This window comes from Lutjanus erythropterus, chromosome 9 (assembly GCF_056507025.1).
Source record: "Lutjanus erythropterus isolate fLutEry1 chromosome 9, fLutEry1.hap2, whole genome shotgun sequence".
In the NCBI taxonomy this organism is placed as follows: Eukaryota; Metazoa; Chordata; class Actinopteri; order Lutjaniformes; family Lutjanidae; genus Lutjanus; species Lutjanus erythropterus.
In genome coordinates, this window is record NC_139325.1 from 38,361,621 (window position 1) to 38,381,402 (window position 19,782).

The 19,782-nt window shown below is 40.1% G+C and overlaps 1 protein-coding gene across 1 annotated transcript in view; it reads left to right on the plus strand.

Annotated features, from left to right (window-relative positions):
• The first annotated feature begins 3,947 nt into the window (after positions 1-3,947).
• dpy19l1l (dpy-19-like 1, like (H. sapiens)) overlaps positions 3,948-19,782 on the plus strand; it is a 31,323-nt gene continuing 15,488 nt past the window's right edge. The window contains exons 1-9 of the mRNA XM_084727540.1: positions 3,948-4,327; positions 4,751-4,775; positions 4,877-4,964; positions 7,450-7,587; positions 9,269-9,389; positions 14,008-14,101; positions 14,351-14,408; positions 16,043-16,134; positions 18,131-18,230. Coding sequence (XP_084583666.1) covers positions 4,105-4,327; positions 4,751-4,775; positions 4,877-4,964; positions 7,450-7,587; positions 9,269-9,389; positions 14,008-14,101; positions 14,351-14,408; positions 16,043-16,134; positions 18,131-18,230 — 939 coding nt within the window. The 5' untranslated portion in view covers positions 3,948-4,104. The remainder of the gene's footprint in view (positions 4,328-4,750; positions 4,776-4,876; positions 4,965-7,449; positions 7,588-9,268; positions 9,390-14,007; positions 14,102-14,350; positions 14,409-16,042; positions 16,135-18,130; positions 18,231-19,782) is intronic.

Consider the following 19,782-nt stretch of genomic DNA (forward strand, 5'->3'; position numbering starts at 1 on the left):
GACTTTTGCTTATTTTATCTCCTTAAATGCTGATTTTCTTTGTCACTGTGACAGTAAATGAAGAGTCTGTTAGTTTCAGACTGTTGGTTGGTCAAAAGAATCAATTTGAAGATGTCACTTTTGGGCTTTTCTCTACTTTTTTATAGGCTAAATGATTAATCGTGAAAACAATCAGCAGATTAATCAATGCTGAAAATAGTCATCAGTTGCAGCCCTACAAATATATGCATACGAGTGCATTCTGGTTTACATTTGCAGTCCGTTTGTAGTCTGAGTAGCACTGACAAATCACGCGCGATCAGGCTTTGCATGCAGGTAAACGATCCATGTGGAGAGCACTGGCCAAAATACAATTTCAGAATCCATCAGCTATTCTGTGATGATGATTTAGCTTTTTATTAGCTTTTTAAAACTTAAAATATAATTTTATCTGTTTACAGAGATCTCAACTCAGTTTTCATGTCTTAAGTTGCACAGAAGATGAAGTCTTGGCCTAGATGTCCATTAACAGTTACTTGGATATCCGCTGGCTACGCTGGAAGCCCAGACACATCAGCCATCGCCTCCAGAGGCTGAACTATAGTCAGATGATATCCAAGACTTAACTTAATCTAACTTTAAAGTCAGCTCACCTCGATTCCAACAACCTGACACAGAAGAAATAAGAAATACCATCCTGTCACCGTCCTCTGGCTCTGGAGACTCAAACATGTCTGGACATGTCCAATAAAGCTGCTAGACAGAGAGTCCATGTTTCAGGTCGTTTTCAGGTCATAGTGGTGTTTGACACTGAAACGGGGGACACGCCCCCAGCATTTCAGAGCAGAGAAAACTGCAAACACAACACTTAGAGGAGATGAACGCCAGACAAAACGTCCAAGTCTTAAGGTCTAAAACTACCTGTTTCGATTCCAGCCTGTGGCTCTTTAGTGCGTCACCCCCTCTTTCTCGCCCCCTTCTCCTGTCTCACTTAAAACTAAATTTGGTCCTCACAAAGGACTGTGCCCATTGTTCCACTATTACAGTGAGGAGGTAAGTTAAACAAAAAGTGATTCATACTTTGGCAATTTTGTAATTATGAGCCATTGTATTTTGTGATAAAACACACACACACTCACTGTCTTCTTCCAACTGTCCCTTGGTTATTTTGGCAGCGATGGGTTCTGTTACTGTCCAAGCCAGAAGCCTCCTCCTCCTCCTCTGCTTCCTCAGTTCTTGCAGCCATCTGGGAGATGTTTGTGCAGCAGAGGCGACCTCGTTGCTCTGAAAGCTCTGCTTATAAACTGTTTCACACCTCAGCCTGCTCACTGACAGGACACACACACACACACACAACGGATGTACTATTTTGAAGATAAATAAATGATAATACTGCATTAAAAGGGAAATAGTCTTGGTTTAATTGTTTAATTTGCTCAGACCACATGTCTCTGATTAGCAGGAGGTCTCTTAAGCAACACATCCCATGAAACGTCTTGGACAGACGGTGTCATCAGCCTCCAGCCACAACACTGACTCAGCCAAAAAGCCCCTGACTGTACCCACACACCCACCCACACACACACACTCTCACCCGGCTGGTGCCTCTGCCAGGCCGTGTTTGGTGTAAAAACAAATTCCCTCAGTGCAATCCCAAGCTGAGCTAACCATTTTCAATAGCTTGTCCTTCACCGCTGTCCCGTCCAGTGACACCTCTGGGTTTCTGACAGCCCTGACGACAACTCAGCCTCAGTTATTGTATTTCAGCCGAACCTGCCAGCCACGAATCGGCCGGGAGTTTGAGAAAATACCACCGTGAGAGCGAGGAAGAGGGGGGGAGAATCTGGTGGGTTGGAAGTCGGGGTTGATGATGAGAGATGTGGCACGCAGGGAACGGGTTTTTATCCCATGCGATGTCCACATGTGCTGGTGGTTTTAAACAGACAAAACGGGGAGGGCACAAACGCATGGCGCTCCAACAACAACTGCTGCAGGGCGGTGTAACAATAAGCATCCTGTCAGACGTGCGTGGGCAGTGAGAAAGCCTGTTTGAATTTGGCAGTTATATTAGAGACTACAAGTTTTTGAACCAACACACTGACAATTATATTGTGTGTATGAGGATTAGATTAAAATGTCATTATGACAGGGACTGAGGCAACTGCGAAATTCATAACCAGATTTCTTCTGTTCCATATCCTGAATATGATCAGTGTTCAACTGAAACCATCTGTTGGTGGCAAAAAAGGATGTACTGAAAAGAAAAACATGGATGTTGCTCACTCTTTGGACTGTCAGACATGGAATAATGTGAAGAAAAGCTGCTAATGAGGGAAACTTTGCCCTTTTCAGCTCTTCATCAGTGAATTCAAATATCAAATATGAAAAATGGAATGACACTTTATTTTATGGGTTTTACCCAAAATCATTTGGGCTCAGCTTTCCTTGGATGCAAGTGGGGAGGGGGTTGGGGCACTAAGGAAAAAGGTTGGGAGCCACTGGTTTAGACGACACAAACAAACCTTCTTAGGAAATTACTATTAATATTATTATTATAAACCTATCAGATAAAGCATCACCAGTATACTTGCTGCATTAGTCTGTACAATAGGGACCAAAAAAAATAAAAAAAAATTGGATTAAACAGAAACAGAAACTTTAAGACTAGAGAAAGGTCAAAGGTCAAAGCCACAAACTCCTGTCAGATTATCTAACAAATATTCATATTTATTGATATAACATTATTAGAGTGGTTGATCAGATTTCACTGACTTCCTTCTCTCTCTCTCTCTCTCTCTCTCTCTCTCTTTTTTTTTTGGTGATTCTCACAGATTCTCACATGCAGCTTTTGGCTTCTGGTACCGAGCCGGCAGAGAAAACAAACACACCGTCTCCCAGAACTTCTCATCCCTCCCTGGTTTTTCTCGCCCAAAGGCACCTCCTCCCAAACCTGGCACCACATCACCCTGAGCAGGAATCGGCGCACAGATTCCCCTGGCGGCAGCTCGTCGGTCAGTCAGTCGGTTTGTTTGTGGAGTTTGAGGGAAGCTGTCATGATGGGGTTTTTTTTCTCCTCCCTGTCCTGCAGATTGACTCATCTGTCCTGATGTTCCCTCTCTGTAGGTCTCCGCACCATACAGTTTGAAACTATGGCACCATGACCACCATCACTGTCTGTCTTATAGTCCGCTCAACTGTCAGAATCCTCATTTGACATATTATATAAAAAAACAGTTTTCCTGTCCCCATTTATGGCCTGAATCTGTAGAATATCTTCCACCCACAGATGATGATAACAAGGCTGCAGCTATATTGTGGCTGCAATCAATAAAATGTAAATTCAATAAAACAGAATAAGACATGAAATAATAAATATTAACAATTGGGTGAATAAAGTTGATGTGACCCTTTTAAATAATGCTGTAAATTAACTCTCTACATGGCATCAGGCAGCCAGACACTGTTATGAGATGAGAATTGTGAGTTTAGAGTACAGATATATTGTGGTCCTTCAGTGACATCTACTGGTTTGTAAAGGCTGGTGGATCGAGTCTGATACCTACAGGACTGAAAGGACAATATGTAACAATAAATCTGCTCAAACCATTCATAAATGTAAATACAGATCTGGTTGGTCTGAATGAAGTTTTTAATAAATGCACAGTTTTGTATTCCATTACTTGAGTTAGTTTACTTTGTGCACTGAATTATTCTACAGGACAAAGGGGCAAAAAAGCCTGATGAAGCATTTCTGATATTGTAAAGTAGCACATTCCCCGCAAAAAAAGAGGTGTCTTTTTCTCTTTTGCTAAAACCGCTCCAAAAATACCGAGGACATGACCGTAGTATATTCTGCTGCTTTCTTTCGGTACCTACTACTTGCCGTTGCCATGGTTACCACCCTATGCTCATTGTAGTTGCGGCAAACGTCCAGCAGGGGGCGGAGCCTCACAAGATTTCTACGAGTGTGTGAAGCGAGGAGTCAGTGAAAGCATCACTCAGGTAGTAAAAGGGGCAGATCCGAGGACCAGATACGAGCCACCGTGGGGCTGCTCGGCTCACACACCCTCGGGTTTGTTTTTGCTACGGCGTCTCGCCGCCTAACCTCGGCTCTCCGCGGACACAATGGTGGCTAAAAACAGAAAACAGACCGGGAAGAGTCCAGCGACCCAGACTGACCGCGACAAGAGCCCGCTTGTTTCGCCCCCTGGCAAAAGTAACGTTAGGCGAGCAGGCAGGGAGGGCAAAGCTTTCAACAGCTCCCATTCAAACGGGCTCTCAGGTATCAGACACAAGCTCGGGCTAACTCCCTCTGCAGCCGTGAAGCTGGGAATCACTCTCCTCCTCGGTAAGTTAGGAGCGTTAGCCTGCTAGCTTCTCTGAGCTAACGGCTGCTAACGGTCTGTAGCATTAGCGGATCCGCTGAATTAAGTTATCTCCGCCACTGATCAGCTGGCTAACGTTAGCTCACCTAAACGCTAGCTCACCACCGTTAGCTACCTATTGTTGCTGTCCATCAAAATCGCATTAAACTAGTCTGTGTTCCCCTCTGTTTATATGACATGTCAGTTGCACACGTGTTAACAGGTTTTCTGGCAAAGTTCAAGCTATAATTTCTCTTCAAAATGCACCACAGTGTTCACCCACATCAATTATCCAAGTCTTCACTCCCGTAGTTTAACTGGTTTACTCTCTGTAGCCTCTGTCTGGGTGTCATTGCAGTAGCTTTGTTTTTTAGCAGCAGTTAAAGTTAAATCTCTTCTGTCCACAGCTGCTCTCACTGGGTATCTCCACTGGTAAGTAAGTTGCTCTATCAGCATGTTATTACTCATACATTACAGCTGTGTTTACTTGTGGATGCAGTTCTTGGCTCACATATTTCTCCTATCATGACTAGGCATCATCTCTCACAGCTGTTTGAGAATGACAGACACTTCTCTCACTTGTCAAACCTGGAGAAGGAAATGGCTTTTCGTACAGAAATGGTAAATAGTTTTTCTAATATAAATGTTTTTATAAGGGATGCACTAATAACATGTTCCTCATGTCAGCCAGTACTGATATTCATGTTTGAGTTTCAGTTCAAAACAGGTTAAGCTTACAGTTTCAATGCTTGTTTTCAAATGAAGAAAGGAAGATCATAATACTGAAGATACAGCCTCACAATTGTTTTCTACATTTACTGACTATTTTGTGTCTAAAATATGGCTGAACCATTGTTATTTTCACCATTAATCAAGTAATCATTTTCAAAGTCTGACACCATAGGCTTTTCCTCGGACAAAGCTTAGATAAAAGCCCCCTCTCTTAGTTTATTTGACTAGTGAAACTCAATTCTTGGATATCTGTGAGACCATTATTATGTTATCTGATCTTGGACACTCAACAGTTTAGCCAAGATAGCCTAATATTGATGTTGAGACCACAACAAATACATAAAAAAGGTCTGTCTAAAAACATGTATTAGTCTCTGACTCTGGGAAAGTGAGAAGAACAGTAAAATTTTCCAAACTACTTTATCTAATAATATAAATAAGTGATGTGAGTATAGCCCCTTGGGCTTAAGGAAATGATGTCAGTCACCTTTCATTTTAATAGACCAACTAATGATTCATTAAGATAATGATGGTCAGATTAATGATTGTGAAAATAACTGTCAGTTACAACCTTAGTCATCATAAAGGTGCTGTCACATTAGCCTTCTGCTCAGCAAAATTGTTCCGCACTCAGCCTTGAAAAAGGATGCGATGTCACAGTTTATCATTTTTTATTTAGGTCCTAATGTAGGTTCTAAATAAATAGCGAGCAGTGCGACCACAAAGTGTGAGCAGTCTGAGCAAGCGGTGCTACAGTTTGTACTCTCGTATTGTGTATTGTACTAAACAAGGTAATGGCATGGTGATTGAATAATGAATCTTACATTTCCAAACAGTGACTCTCTGTTTCCGTTTGAAGCAAATTTGCAAGGCAAAGTTGAATGAAGGTGAACTCTGACCTGCACGCCTGCCGCAGTTGCACAGTTCACATCAAGGAACGCAGGCTTCAGTTTAACAGTTGTACAGGCTTCAGTTGAAACCAGGAGGGAGGCGGAAAGAGTATTATCAAGGCAGAAGTGCAATTTGACTTAACCATAAAAGGTTACTCGGGTATCTTTCAGCCCGGACCTTATTTTCCCTGTTTTATATGTAGATGACTAATGGGGACAACAATCTTTTGAAACTGGTCCAGTATTGAGCAAGACAGCTGCGGCTGTCGGCCGTGAAATGGACAGTAGTGCAAACTTAATGGGCAGTTGCGCTTGTCAAAGTAAGTCAACTTAAAGTGTTTTGCCAGTGACAGGCTCAGACTTCTAGTGTTTTAAGTGTCTGACAACATTATGGAAAGGATCCCTACAAAGATTGTTTATTAAAGAGTATAGATTGACAGGATGTTAGGCTGGAAAGCCGACACGGAAGTGTCTGTGTGGTCAGTTCTCTGTACTTCTGTATCTTCTTACTGAACCTCTGTGTTTTAAAGTTAAGTTTCTCCTGCGTCACTGTTTAAAGTTTACTTCCAGCTGGATAGGAGTCATGTTAAGTTACTGCTGATGAAAACCCAACATTGCCTGATTTTGCCTCTTCAAAATAGCTTTTAGACAATAATAATGGGTAAATTTTTAAAATGAAGAATTTATTGGAAGTAAACATCATAAACACAGTCACACCTTCAAGTGCTGAGTCATTTGACCTGGGAATGAATGCTGATTGTACCTTTTTCCACTGAAGACACAAGCCAGATGATGGTGGGTTTTTGTCCAGTATAAAAGGGGCTTTAAACACAAAAATGTGGGAAAATATGGTCCAGGTTGAAAATTGCAGAAGTTACCCTTAAATCCAGTGTCTTCATATCAGCTGCACATTCAGAGAAAATCATCATGTCGTTTCACAATATTGAATTTGCTCTTCAGAACTGATGTTTGTGATTCTAACAATATGCAAGATGGTTGGTGCATTTTTTCTTTGTGTGTTCAAAATCGGCCAATGTGTGTCATTTACTGTAGCGTATGTTTTATGTCCCCATCTTTGTAAGTGTGTAAAAGTTGCTGATATTTAAAATGCAGCGCAGGCTTCATGCCCTTCTGAGAAATGACACTGAAGGTGACAGTGAAATCATATGCAAACAGAATATTTTTTCTTTTCTCACCCCTGCTGTGAGCCACCAAATGGGCTGTGAGCTGTTGCCATCTGCTGAGCCTGTATAACTTGTTCGTGTTTCTTCTTGTATGTTGTAGAGTTATATTTAGTGTCTGTTTACTGTGTCTTCCTCTCTGTATTGCTCTGTTTGCTCTCTTTTTAAGTGTGTCCCTTTTTATACATTTGCCTCTCTGGTCTTCCTCTCTCTGTCACTCTGCCTTGACATTTCTCTTTCTAACGTCTGCCTCAGGTTGAGTTTTCTGTCTGACTTTAATCAACTGTCTTCTTTTGGTTCCAGGGTCTGTACTATTCCTACTACAAGACCATTATCGAAGCTCCCTCTTTCCTGGATGGCCTCCACATGGTCATGAACGATCGGCTGACAGAGTACCCTCTGGTTATTAACACACTGAAGAGATTCAATCTCTATCCAGAGGTAATGTTGACCTGACAAGACAGCAGGGTAGCATGACCCATCTCAGCTTTTACGGATTTTGTTTGTTGTTATCAGACTTCGAAATAGTGAAAAAGTAATAAAATTTCAAATGTCATGAGACACCAGAGCTCTACAAATCATTCTTCATTTCTGAGTTAGATACAAGAATTTGTTTAAAGAAAAGTTGGATGTGAAATGAATCCTGTGCCCCAGATAAAACTATTATTTTTGCAAAAATGAATTTGAGGTCTGTACAAATTAAACTATTTTGATTATTGATTAAGGGTTAAAATAATTTTGCATGTGAAAATAGCAGAAATCAGTGTTTTCAGCCTCTCAAGTATAGAGATTTCTTTCGGTTTTGGTCTGATTTTGTTTTGTCTGGTCTGGTTTTTCACTATTTTCTCAGATTTTATAGATGTTGCAGCCCTAAATTAAACATGAGAATTAACTTAGGCTTGGTTGTTACCTAATAATCGCTAATAAATGAAACAGTTTGTATCGGTGCAAGTAAAAATTTACTTTAAGCAAGTAGAATTCTGAACCACTGACCAGGCAAGTGAAATCTGGATCTGGATGAATTGTGTTCTGGGATTTTCACTGCATTCAGACAGAGTATACAGAGTATTTCTTTATTTAAAGATGAGCAAAGAACAAATGAAGCAAAACTCCTCAGACTGTGGTTTGGTGTTGAGATGTTGTTCTGATTGATTGAAGTTAGCTTGTGATAGACCGTCAGGAACACAGCCTCTGATTGGTTGACAAGTCAGGAACAAAGGCTGAATGGTCGACACGCAACCGTAAGGTTACAGGGTTTGTCGGTGGATGGCTAACAACATGCTAACAACAACAACAATTTTCAACACTGAAGAATGGATAAATGATCACAGAAGACATTAAGTGTTGGATGTATCCAATGTAAGACACATCCAACACTTAATGTCAACCATAGCATTAGCATAAGCTTAACATTAGCCTTTCCTGCTCAGCTTACTTCGTGGCTAACCCTCTTCATTTTTAAAGCTGTTGGGAAACAACAGATGAGATTTTTCTTGGTCTTGAGAAGAGGCAGTGTTTATTAACTGACACACTGTAACCTCTACTGCACATTTACTGCCAGACTGACAGCTTATTTCTAAGTTTAAATTTCTGCTTCATTATGAGCAACACCATCAGTCATCTACCGCTCGCTGTCCCTCACTTTCAGGTAAATTAAGGCACCGCCCAATTACTAAAAGGAGCTCAAAACAGCGATGAAACATGATTATTTTGGGAAGTTGCATTAAATCACCATCCAGTGGGAATATGTTGCTTTTTCATCACGGTCAGAAACAATCCATACTCTCGCAGCCTTAGTCCCTGCATTTTTCCTAGCAGTTTGTAGGGATGACCTCTCAGATGGTTCTGTGTAACAAACCAGCTGCAGCATCTTAAATTCTATGTATCTACTTCAGTTGTGTCAGGGATCACACTGTTTACCCGTTTAAACAAAACGGTGCAAGAAAGATCAACATTTTCAGCTCAGGAAAGCAATCTAACATTTGTGGAAGAGTAATGGAATTCTACAGGACTACAATAGAACTCCTGTGTTTCTGTACTCCCAAGAGACAGCAGGACAGAAAAGCCTTTCAGACCTGTTAAAACACACTTTGCACTGATTCTCTCCATCTCTGCTCCCCAGGTGGTCCTGGCCAGCTGGTATCGGTTGTATACAGGTGTGATGGGGTACTTTGGGATTCCCACAAAGATGTGCTGGTCCATTAACAGAGGAGAGGGACTCACTCCTGTGGACAGCTGTGAAGGTACAGGAGGTCCAGTATGATCTGCAGATATGGTCATTTGTGAACACACACACACACACACACACACACAGCCACCAGGTTGAATGATGACTACATTACACAGACAGATAGTTTCACTGTAGTGACCCGGAGCCACACTAGCTTGTGCTGAATTGACTGGATGACTAATTTTTTCACAGACTTTGATGATTTTCTTCCCTCATCGACAGATGTCAGCCTCATGGGGAGTTGGCAGTTAAGAGAAAATGCATAAATTTTACAGAAGGGAAAGCTTCCTGATGAAGTCTGTCTGACAAACAGTACAAAATTCACAAATTTGAATTCACAAACAAGCAGCATAGCCCAGCTAAAAATTTCTTTAATGAATGAGTTTTCTGTCACATAAGACCAAAGAAAAGCAGCAAATCTTGCTGATTAATTTTCTGTCGATGAACAAGTCACTTAATCGACTTATCATTTTGATATTACTGTCAATAAAAAGGAAAGAATGAAGTGAGATTACAAAGCAAAGCTCACAAAATTATGTCAGGCATCTCAAGCAAAGGTATAACATTAAGGGCCTAAACATCAGGGAAACATGATTATTATCGTAGAAGCTCAGGGGAAAGAAAAATGCTTTTAACCTGTTACGCACAAATAGTTATCTGATGTTTGTTTGTGGGAACATTTCCTAAAAGGGAAAAGTCTGCTGACAGTAAACAAGCAAAAACCTCTGTCAGCCTTCCTTTGTGGAGCTGTAATCTGTGTGTTTCTGTCAGTCTCATTAGTGAAGTGAGGCACCCTGGGGTCGATGTACACAGGCTGTTTTCACAGTGTTTACATAAACCTGACGCAAGCTGACTTGCATAACAGCTAACACAAAGTGGGTGCATTTCCTGTAACTGTCAGCAAGTGCATTATTTTTGTGAGGTGCGGAATGACACAGTAGAGAGCGAGAAGTCTATATTTCATTTTCGCGCTGAGCTGCTGTTGGAACAAGCTCCTTTTTCTGTTTGTCCCGTGATTTACTGTCACATCACGGTGATGAAATGACTCTCAGTAATGTCAACAGACTTCCAAATACCTTGTTAGTCATTAGAGCCTTGTCAGCCTGTCCTGTGTACCTGCTGAGGTGGAACAAAGTCAATTTGTTGTCAGGAAATAGTGCATCAGCCCTCTACAAGAAGAACCTAAGTTTCATTATCAAAATTTGTCACATTATTATTCTTGTTGTTATTGGGTCAGCACACCAGCTGCTCAAATGGAACGTGTTCACAAAGGCTCTGTGTCCATAGTGTGTATTTTTCTGAGCGCCACCATGATTTTTCAGTTGTTCCCAATAAGGAAAGCGCACATACGGCAGGTTTTTGTGCAGCTGCTTCAAGTTGAAACATTTTCTGAACTTTTCAGAAAGCCTTTGGTCTCATCGCCGTTGCTTAGCTAATACTAAATAGCAAATTCTGTTGGCTCGTTTCTTAACAATGGCTGAAGAAAATACGAGCTCTTCAGAATATGTATGGTCGCTCACTCTCCAGCACCGCCACTGTGACCTGAAAAAGTTCACATTAATCAACGGGATCAGACTGGCCGACGTGTAAACGCTTACTCAGTGGATGGATGACAGATGCGATTGGCTGAGTCCGTCGAAGATTGTGTTGAGGTGATTTTTGTCAGTTTGTTTTGCTCATTGAATGATCTGAACAAGTGAAAGGAAAACAGCCTGAATTCAGAAGGTGAATGGTTGTACTTTTCTGTTTGATTAGGAAAATAGAGAATATTTCCTTTCTTGTCAGTTTGTGAATTCATTTTATTCATTTTGTTGTGGCTGATACATATCTCCAGGCTTTTGTCTTTTTGCATTTAACCATAGTTGGCTGTTTTTTTACTGGCAGCTGCAGCTGGTATGCAATAAGACTTCAAGTTTGATGCATTACTTCTTCGATTCTGGCACCTAACAACACAGGAAGATGACATTTTCACTTGGTTATGTGGCCTGCTACTCTGAGGCGACTGGTGTTACATTGGCTCTAATAGGGTCTAGGCCTGTATATCAGACTGAAAAGCCTATTTTTGGGAGCCAGACTCTGAATGTTACTGGTGAATGTTGTGCTTTTATCACCCTATGTTTGGTCAGTCAACCCTCTGTTAACGTAGCATTAAGTTACCATTCTAGCTAATGTCAAACCTAAGCACAGTGTTTTTTTTCTCTCACTGCACATACGCTTAGTTGCAGCACTCCCCAGTGTTAAATGGATATGACCTTAATATTCCCCAGATCTCAAATATGCAACATACTGGCATACAAATTCAAATCTGACATTTCTGTAGATCTTTACAGACTGTTCATGCAAACAGACGTTTTGGCTTCTTTTCTGTCCTGCCCTATAAAAACAACCACTAGTCAGATCCAAACAGTATTCTATAGGGATGCACGATATGAACTTTTTTCAGCCAATAATTGATAATTAACTGGTTCTCATGGCAGATACCAATAAAATAAGTATATATAACCTGATGTTTATGCACACCTGAGGGTAGGAAAAGTTAAGATTTAGTGAACAAAGATGGATAATTTAATATTTTACAGGTCTGACTGAACCAAATCTAACTATGACACTATGATAACAAAATATTAAATAATACAATACTGAAATACTGAAATAAATACAATGGTGAATGATAATTTAACAGCCCCAATATTTATGGTGCATCCCTATTGTTTTATGGCAGGGAGAGTAACAGGTAATGTGGGAAGAGACCAAGGTTCCCAGTTGGATTCATACCAGAGACACATGGCCTCACTGGAAACATTGCCAGAAGTTATTGATAGAACAGACAAGCTAAGTCACTTCAGTGGTAGGAGAAAAAGAAAAAAAATACAAATAATTCTATATTATATATATAAACATACAAATTACATTTGTCAAGTGATTACACTCATTTTTTTTACATTACACTTTATACTGTGTAGTTGTGTGACTTGATGTCAAATACAACATATTACAGAATCCCCCACATACTGAGCAAAAAAATTACCAAATTTTATAACATTTGCATAAAAAGAAGCCACAATGTGTAACACAAAAACACATAAACAATTTGAAACATTTACATCACATTTACTTTACATACTGCATAATATGTCATGTGGAATGGTGTTTTTTTAGGCAATATGAAATCACAAATTGGATTACATGGCTGAAAATAAAAACAGGCCACAGAAAGCCTGCAGCAGGGGATTAGGGTTTATGGCATCTTCGTCGGGAGAACAGAGCACCATGAATTTATCACCCTGGCCAAGAGCTCTGCAGAGCTACTCCCTGCACCTGTACTGACTTACAGTTTAAACAAGATTAATGTCTGCCACTTCAAGACTGTTACAGAAAACTGAGGCACCAGTGTGTTCAGAGTCTTCTGATCATTATTGGTATTGGTTAGAATATCAATAACACTCCAGTCAACGGCTGTTTTCATTATTGATTCATACATACAGTCTTTTATTGTGTAATTTTGTAGTCAATAAGTTTCATGAAACTCCGATACTATTTAAAGTGGCCATCTTAAAGCCCAAGGTAGTGTCAACAGTTGAAACCCAAAGATATAAAATAAATTAGATGTGTCAGTGTTTCAATATTAAATCGAAAATCAGTCAATATGAACTTTCATTTTCAAGCCTCTAATCGAAAGGCAGAATCCGCAGTTCTCCCAGCTGACAGTTGTCAGGGTATTAAATCAGTTCATCTGCAGATCTTAACACATCAAGACTCAGTAGTCTAACAATGGCATAACTGTCAGGGCAAAATTAAAAAAAAAATGTTTAAGTAAAAAAAAAAGAATAGTTGAATCGTGACCTTAAAGTTGAAAGTCATATTGAATTGTGGATTTGGAGAATCATGACCCATATTTTTTGTGACATTTTGCTGGGATGTGGGAAGGACACAGAAGAGATAACAGGAAAATGAGGGGAAAGAGAGGGAGTGACGTGCAAGTTTCATGTCCGGACTTGAACTGGGAATGACTTAATGGTCAGCATGGAACAAACGAATGTCTGGAAGTTTTGGTTGATAAATGACTTAAAGGGATAGTTTGGATTATTTGCAGTGGAGTTGCATGAAGTTCTTATCCATAATCAGTGTATTACCTACAGTACATGCCAGTTGAAAGGAGTACCATGGAAGCTAAGCAGTTTACTACAGTGGACAGGGTCAGGAACAAAATATATATTAGCCACTTGTGAATCAGAGAAGTAAAATTATTGATTTTTATTTTTATTATTTTTATTATTGATAAAATCTGAAAATATTTTAAATATAGCATGTACTTTAAAGTGGTATTTTCTGAGGTGGCCAAAATAAGTTTTGCTGCTGACCCTGTCCACAGCAGGACATTATTTAGCTTCATACACCTGTACTCCTGCTGCTTCTCCAAACTGGGGGCTTGCCAGCTGCCATCCTCTGCAGCTAATGCACTGACTTTAATACTTAACCATCACTTTAAATGATTGATCAGTTGCTATCAAATTGGTTGCCAAGTAATTATTTTTGTTGATAGTGGTTTCATTCTGCTTGGCGCTCATCGTCAATAACCCTTAAATTATCACCCTCTGTGTGTCTGTGTGGTGTGTTGTTGTGGATGTTAGGGATGGGCGACCCAGCGTATTTCTACGTGACCTGTGTGTTCCTGCTGAACGGCGTGATGATGAGCCTCTTCTTCATTTACGGTTCCTACCTCAGGTAACTCCACTGCGGGCCCGGGCCCCATTCAGTCATGCTCAGACGGGCATCAGACACAAGAGGATGAATTTTTATGGTCCATCTCATCCCTCAGCAGTCAGCTGTCAGGCCTAGATGGAAAAAACAGCTTTGTGGTTTATCTGCTGTCAAATATGGATTTCAAAACACCAGATTGAAGATGACCTTTCTGCATCTGTTGTTTGCTCTCTGCCCCTCTTATCCTCACCTCTGTCCATTCTTCCTGTGCAGCGGCAGTCGACTGGGCGGCATCGTTACCACAATGTGTTTTTTCTTCAATCACGGCGAGGTGAGTGCGCTGTCCTTACTACTATCACTGTCAGTGGGTCCAGGGAGTTTTTTTGTTGCTGTGTGCTATAATTCTGTGCAAGTCTCTCCGGGTGTAAGCTTCTGAAATGTGTAAAACTCGAAACTCAAAAGCTCTCAGAAAAGCAGAGGATGGTTAATAGGGACTCATTTCAGCCCTCAAAGGAGCTTAGAGTTGGTTTTGGCTGGCATTCAAAGCTTAGTCCCTCCACCCACCTCCTTCTCTCCAGCTTCCCTCAGAACAAATAGGAAGTCTCTATTTTTCCGGATCAATAAAGCAACATTTCAATCACACACACACTGGCACACACACAGAGGTGTTTCTCAGTCTTTTCAGACAGCATATTCTCCCCTTTCCAGTCGTTTATTTCCCCTGAGTGCAGTGGTAGATGGTGACATTTCATGAGTCTCACTGAGTTTCCCTTTTTTTGCTGTTGTTTTTTCAGAAGAGGCAGTGGGTTGATAATGTAGCAGCGCATTCTGAGGTGACAGCCATGTGTGAGATTGTAGTGTAAAATGTGTAATTATGTATAAATAGTGGTGTGTGATTTTTATCAAACAATAGAGACAGGTTCCCTTTTAAGAGTGGGTGGCAGCCAGGGAACAGAAAACTAGGGATGTCCTGAGTTTTTGTCCACGGTCTCGGGTCTCGATGCTGTATTCACATTAGATTCAGGCAAACAGGATATCATTTTAGAGGATGAGAGCAGGATAGTAAAATCAGGAGAGGCTGGCAAAGTATACCAGCAGCGGTAACAGTAGACGACAGTTTCATACAGAGTTAAGAAAACTTTGCTGTCCTCCATGATGGATGTTAAAGACCTTTCTCACCCGAGGAGAAAGCATGAGCTTTCTGGATGTGGAGAAGCTTGAAGGTCCTGATTCATTACTGTTATGTTTATAAGCTTAAATTATTGATTTTATATAAGTGTAAGTTTAACTTGAAGAACGTGACATGATCTGATTAAATTGTTTAACCAGATGAGACTTATTAGTTTGTTGGAGTTCAAACAGCAAAAAGTTAACCTCTGACTGCACAGAAATGTTACAGAATGGAGGTTCTTCCTTCACAAATGATCTCAGACCGAACAACAGCCCATATTTAATTTAGTCCTGTCAAATTACTCAGAGAATAAACATTAATTAGTTAAAGTTGATATGATCTGCCAATTGTGCTGCTTGTCATTTTCAGTGTCGGCTAAAAAACGAGTAACTGCTACCTGAATGTTTCCTACACGGCTGTTTTCTAATAAGAAAAAGAGAGCCAAGATAAAATATCCAATTACACAGTTGAACCCTAATGAATCCATTTATTTTGCCAATTCTGGAGGCAGAACTCAGAGTCACTCATACTGGTGCTCCCAAATAATTTTTCACTTTGGGATTTTCACTGACAAAGTGAAGTAAGAGTGTTGAAGATCTGGTACCTTTGAAATACTGTCAGGTTCAGGTGGACAGTAGGGAACATTAAGACTTTTAGGTTTATTTAAGCCGATACTGATCGTTGCCTAGGATTTTGTTTGTAGTTATTTATGAGCAGCAGAGGAACAAAATGCTTGTGAATTACTTTTTAATTTGCTTTTTAATGTGCTCGTTTTGTTTTATGTGTGTTATCAGAGCACTCGTGTGATGTGGACTCCACCACTGAGGGAGAGCTTTGCCTACCCCTTCTTAGTTCTGCAGATGCTCCTCCTCACCTACATCTTACGGTAAACTCACCAGCAGCCTCAGCGTCTTAAAATCACAGTGGTCCAGATCCCATCTTTTTATTTTTACCCTGTTGTTACAACATAAAACAGAGAAATAATGTTAGAGTAGAAGTCATTTTCATTTAATTTGAACTCAAACTGAACTCATAATTTCATGGTTCTTACCCCTCTGTGTAATTTAGTGGCTATTTCATGGTGTACCAGTAGGTTGGCATACAGCACATATTGCCAGTAGTGTCATCATATAATCATCTCCTCACACCTGCAGCTCCACAAATTTTAATGGAAAACGGTGGAACATTGTGCTCTGCATTAGTTTGGTATTCAGTCTCTGAATCTAACTGTATCTGGGTGCTTGAATTTTTTGTTGGAAGAATAACAGAACAATAAAAACATGGAAAAGTAAATGGAACAGTGATTTTAACAATGTGAAACGTGACAGAAGCAAAATGAACCTGAGCAGAATCCTCTTGGTACCTCTTTTCACTGTTCCAATAATCACCAGTCGTGTTTTACAATGGTGAAATTTGTGTTTCTGTAATGTAGACTGGTGGCTTTATTAAGGGGAATAAATCAGCTGTTTCTGGTTAAACATAATGGATCTTCGAACACTTTGAATAACAATCTGAGCCTGTCGGTGGTAAAACAAGCACTTTCAGTGGACGTACTTTGATGGTTTGCAGTTTCCCGTAAGGATTTCATTACAGCCCAGTTAACAACTCACTCAGTACTGACTGATTTCAGAAATTGTTGTCCAGTTGCACACTGCAAAACAATGATGTCAAATTCATGCATGTACGCTGCCGGAACAGGAAGTAGTTATGATGAGAGGAAGAAACGGCCTTTGGTGAAATGAAGTGTGGCTCCATGTCATGAAGAAAGATGACAACAGTGCTAGTTGTAATGTCTCTAAAATGATGATTTCAACACTATTTAATGGTATTTACAGAGTATTTTTTGTCATAAAGCTACTTTAAGGTGGGATTTGTTGGTGAAATTAAAGTGATGAGGACACATATTCATGTTGTATCTGGACACGTCTGTCCAGATATTTTTACTTTATGACATTGGAGAGACGTTGGCATCCATTAAGGATCTGTGATTGCTGCACAGAATATAAATTAAAGATGCTAGATATTTAATCCATAAGTAAAGTTAGTCAATGCAGTATATAACATATAAATTTACCTCAAATTACAACATACCTGACACAAAATGTCAACTGTAAATCCACTCGTTCTGTGAATTACAGTGGTTCATTTTCTTCTCTCTTCTTAAGCTTTTCAGTCTGTAAAAGGGTTGCATGGATTTGTTGTTGAATCTATTTGTGCAGTCTATCAGAAAAGATTTTTTTTTCTTAGCATTCAAGCTGAAAGCTGATGCTGCCCCATCACATGCATACCCTCTGTATAATAAAAGGTGCAAAAACTGTTGTCATCATTAGATACAAGAAGATGGGAAAATCCTGTTCAAATTGAAAAGGACCAAATCTACCCTTTAACACCCTGTTGAATATGTGAAATAACAAAAGTAAAACATGATGAAAAAGCTGTGATGTTAAAGTAATACAGACCAGCAGTTTGTCCTCTGTGTTGTAATTACTGGGGTGAAGCAAAGCCTGCTTCTGTTGTCTGCTGAATAGTGCACTGAGGCAGGCAGCATGGTGAGCTAATGTTCTTGTCACACAGACAAGTAATCTTCTCACTGAACATCAGCTAGTGGACGCCACCTCGTGTTGTGCGAGTGCAGCCAGTAAACTGTGACTTCTTCTCCCGCTGGCTGTAAAAGGAGAATGAACTCCATGTCGTATTTCTGAGGCTGGCTCGCTACATAACCGGGTCTTTGTAGTATACCCTGAGTGAAATTGAATGTGTGTGCTTGTGTATATGTGTGTATGTTTTCTCAGCCGTTTTAATGCATCCTCTCTTATCTCCTCTACACCCACACTCCCTCACCACTCTATTTCTTTTCTCCTCTGTCTCTCCTCTCTCCCCAGGACACGGAGCCCGAGCAGGACAGCTATGGTCGCCCTGGGCGTCTCCAATTTGTGCTTCATGCTGCCTTGGCAGTTCGCCCAGTTTGTGCTGCTCACTCAGGTAAACAGAGAGCACGAGAAAACACTGAGAGAGAATGTGTGAAGAAAGGAGAAGGGGCAGAGAGATTAGGGAGAAAATAGAGACTTGGAAAGACTCTGGCAAGGAAGGTGTAAAACTGCGAGAAGGGATAGAGACATGGAAATTACAGAAATACACAGTTTATATCTTTATTTTTATATCATAAACCTCTCATAACATCAGGGCCCTTATAGTATTAAAAAAGCATTGAATTTAATATTCTCAAAATAAGGCCATAAAAGTGTTGTATTTCATTTACAAAGGACTTAATTTTTTTTCTTGTTTCTTAGGATTAGGAATAAAAACCATAACGTCATGAATAAACTGTCAGATGTTTTGTGTTTGTGTCACATTACAGTTTCCTCTGTTTGGTGTGTATTTCAGGACAGTGCAGGTTTATGTTGGTGTATCGCTTTATACTCTTAATCATGGAGGGTTCGTGAGTTTTGGAACAAATCAGTCAGTCAGTACTTAGTTAAATAATGCTTTTCTTTGGCTTAAAATCCATACTGATTTTCTGTTTTGTCCTTTATACTTTTGCCAGTATGACCATGATGTTGCCATTAAAATCCAGTCTAAGTTTAAAAAGTCTTAAATTTAACGTTGAGATCCACTGGGGTACCTTCTAACATACAGCACATAAAATCCTGGAAATAGCTGAGGCTGCGAGAAGGACAGATTCTGTCAGAGATGCAGACATGAAAGTAAATAGTGTAGGCTGGCAGACAGAAGAGCCGGAGTTTGAACCAGGACTAAAGAACATGCGGTTCACTGCTGCGAGCTTCTGCGCTCAACAACAGTTTAGCCCACGCTGTCGGCGGCCTCCTCAGGGCACCGCTGCTTTCTGTAGGGGGATTTCAACATGAGGCGGGTTGTTCAGCAGCTATTATTTCTTTTGTTTTATGTTTGTAAGCTGTTAATTGGACCAGTTCTCCTCACCCATTGTGTGTGTGTGTGTGTGTGTGTGTGTGTGTGTGTGTGTGTGTGTGTGTGTGTGTGTGTGTGTGTGTGTGTGTGTGTGTGTGTGTGTGTGTGTGTGTGTGTGTGTGTGTGTGTGTGTGTGTGTGTGTAAAACCCAGCCTGAGGGCAAATACTGTATATCCTCCTGCACTGCACAGTCTTGATAAATATACTAGATACACAGCATTTTTTAAAAGTGAGGACAATCTTACAATTACTGATATTATTGAAATATCCTATATGCTGGTATTAATCTATAGTTTTATAATATCTTACTGATATCACATACCTGCACATAACTACAGAGCCTGGTGTGCCAATGGAATTATTATAGACTCCTTATGTGTTTAATTATAATTAATTGATAGATTGATAACTTTTGAAAAGCTATTACAAGTTGATTAATGAAATTTTAATTTGACTTATATATTTAAAAGTCGAAAAAAGATTAAAACATCTTAAAATTTGTTAATCAATAATTTTGTTTCCATATTTTGTCTTGTGATGATGCTGCTTACACAAAGAAAGAAAAAACTGGAAATGTTAAAGTAGGACGTTGTTCAAAGTTTAGTAA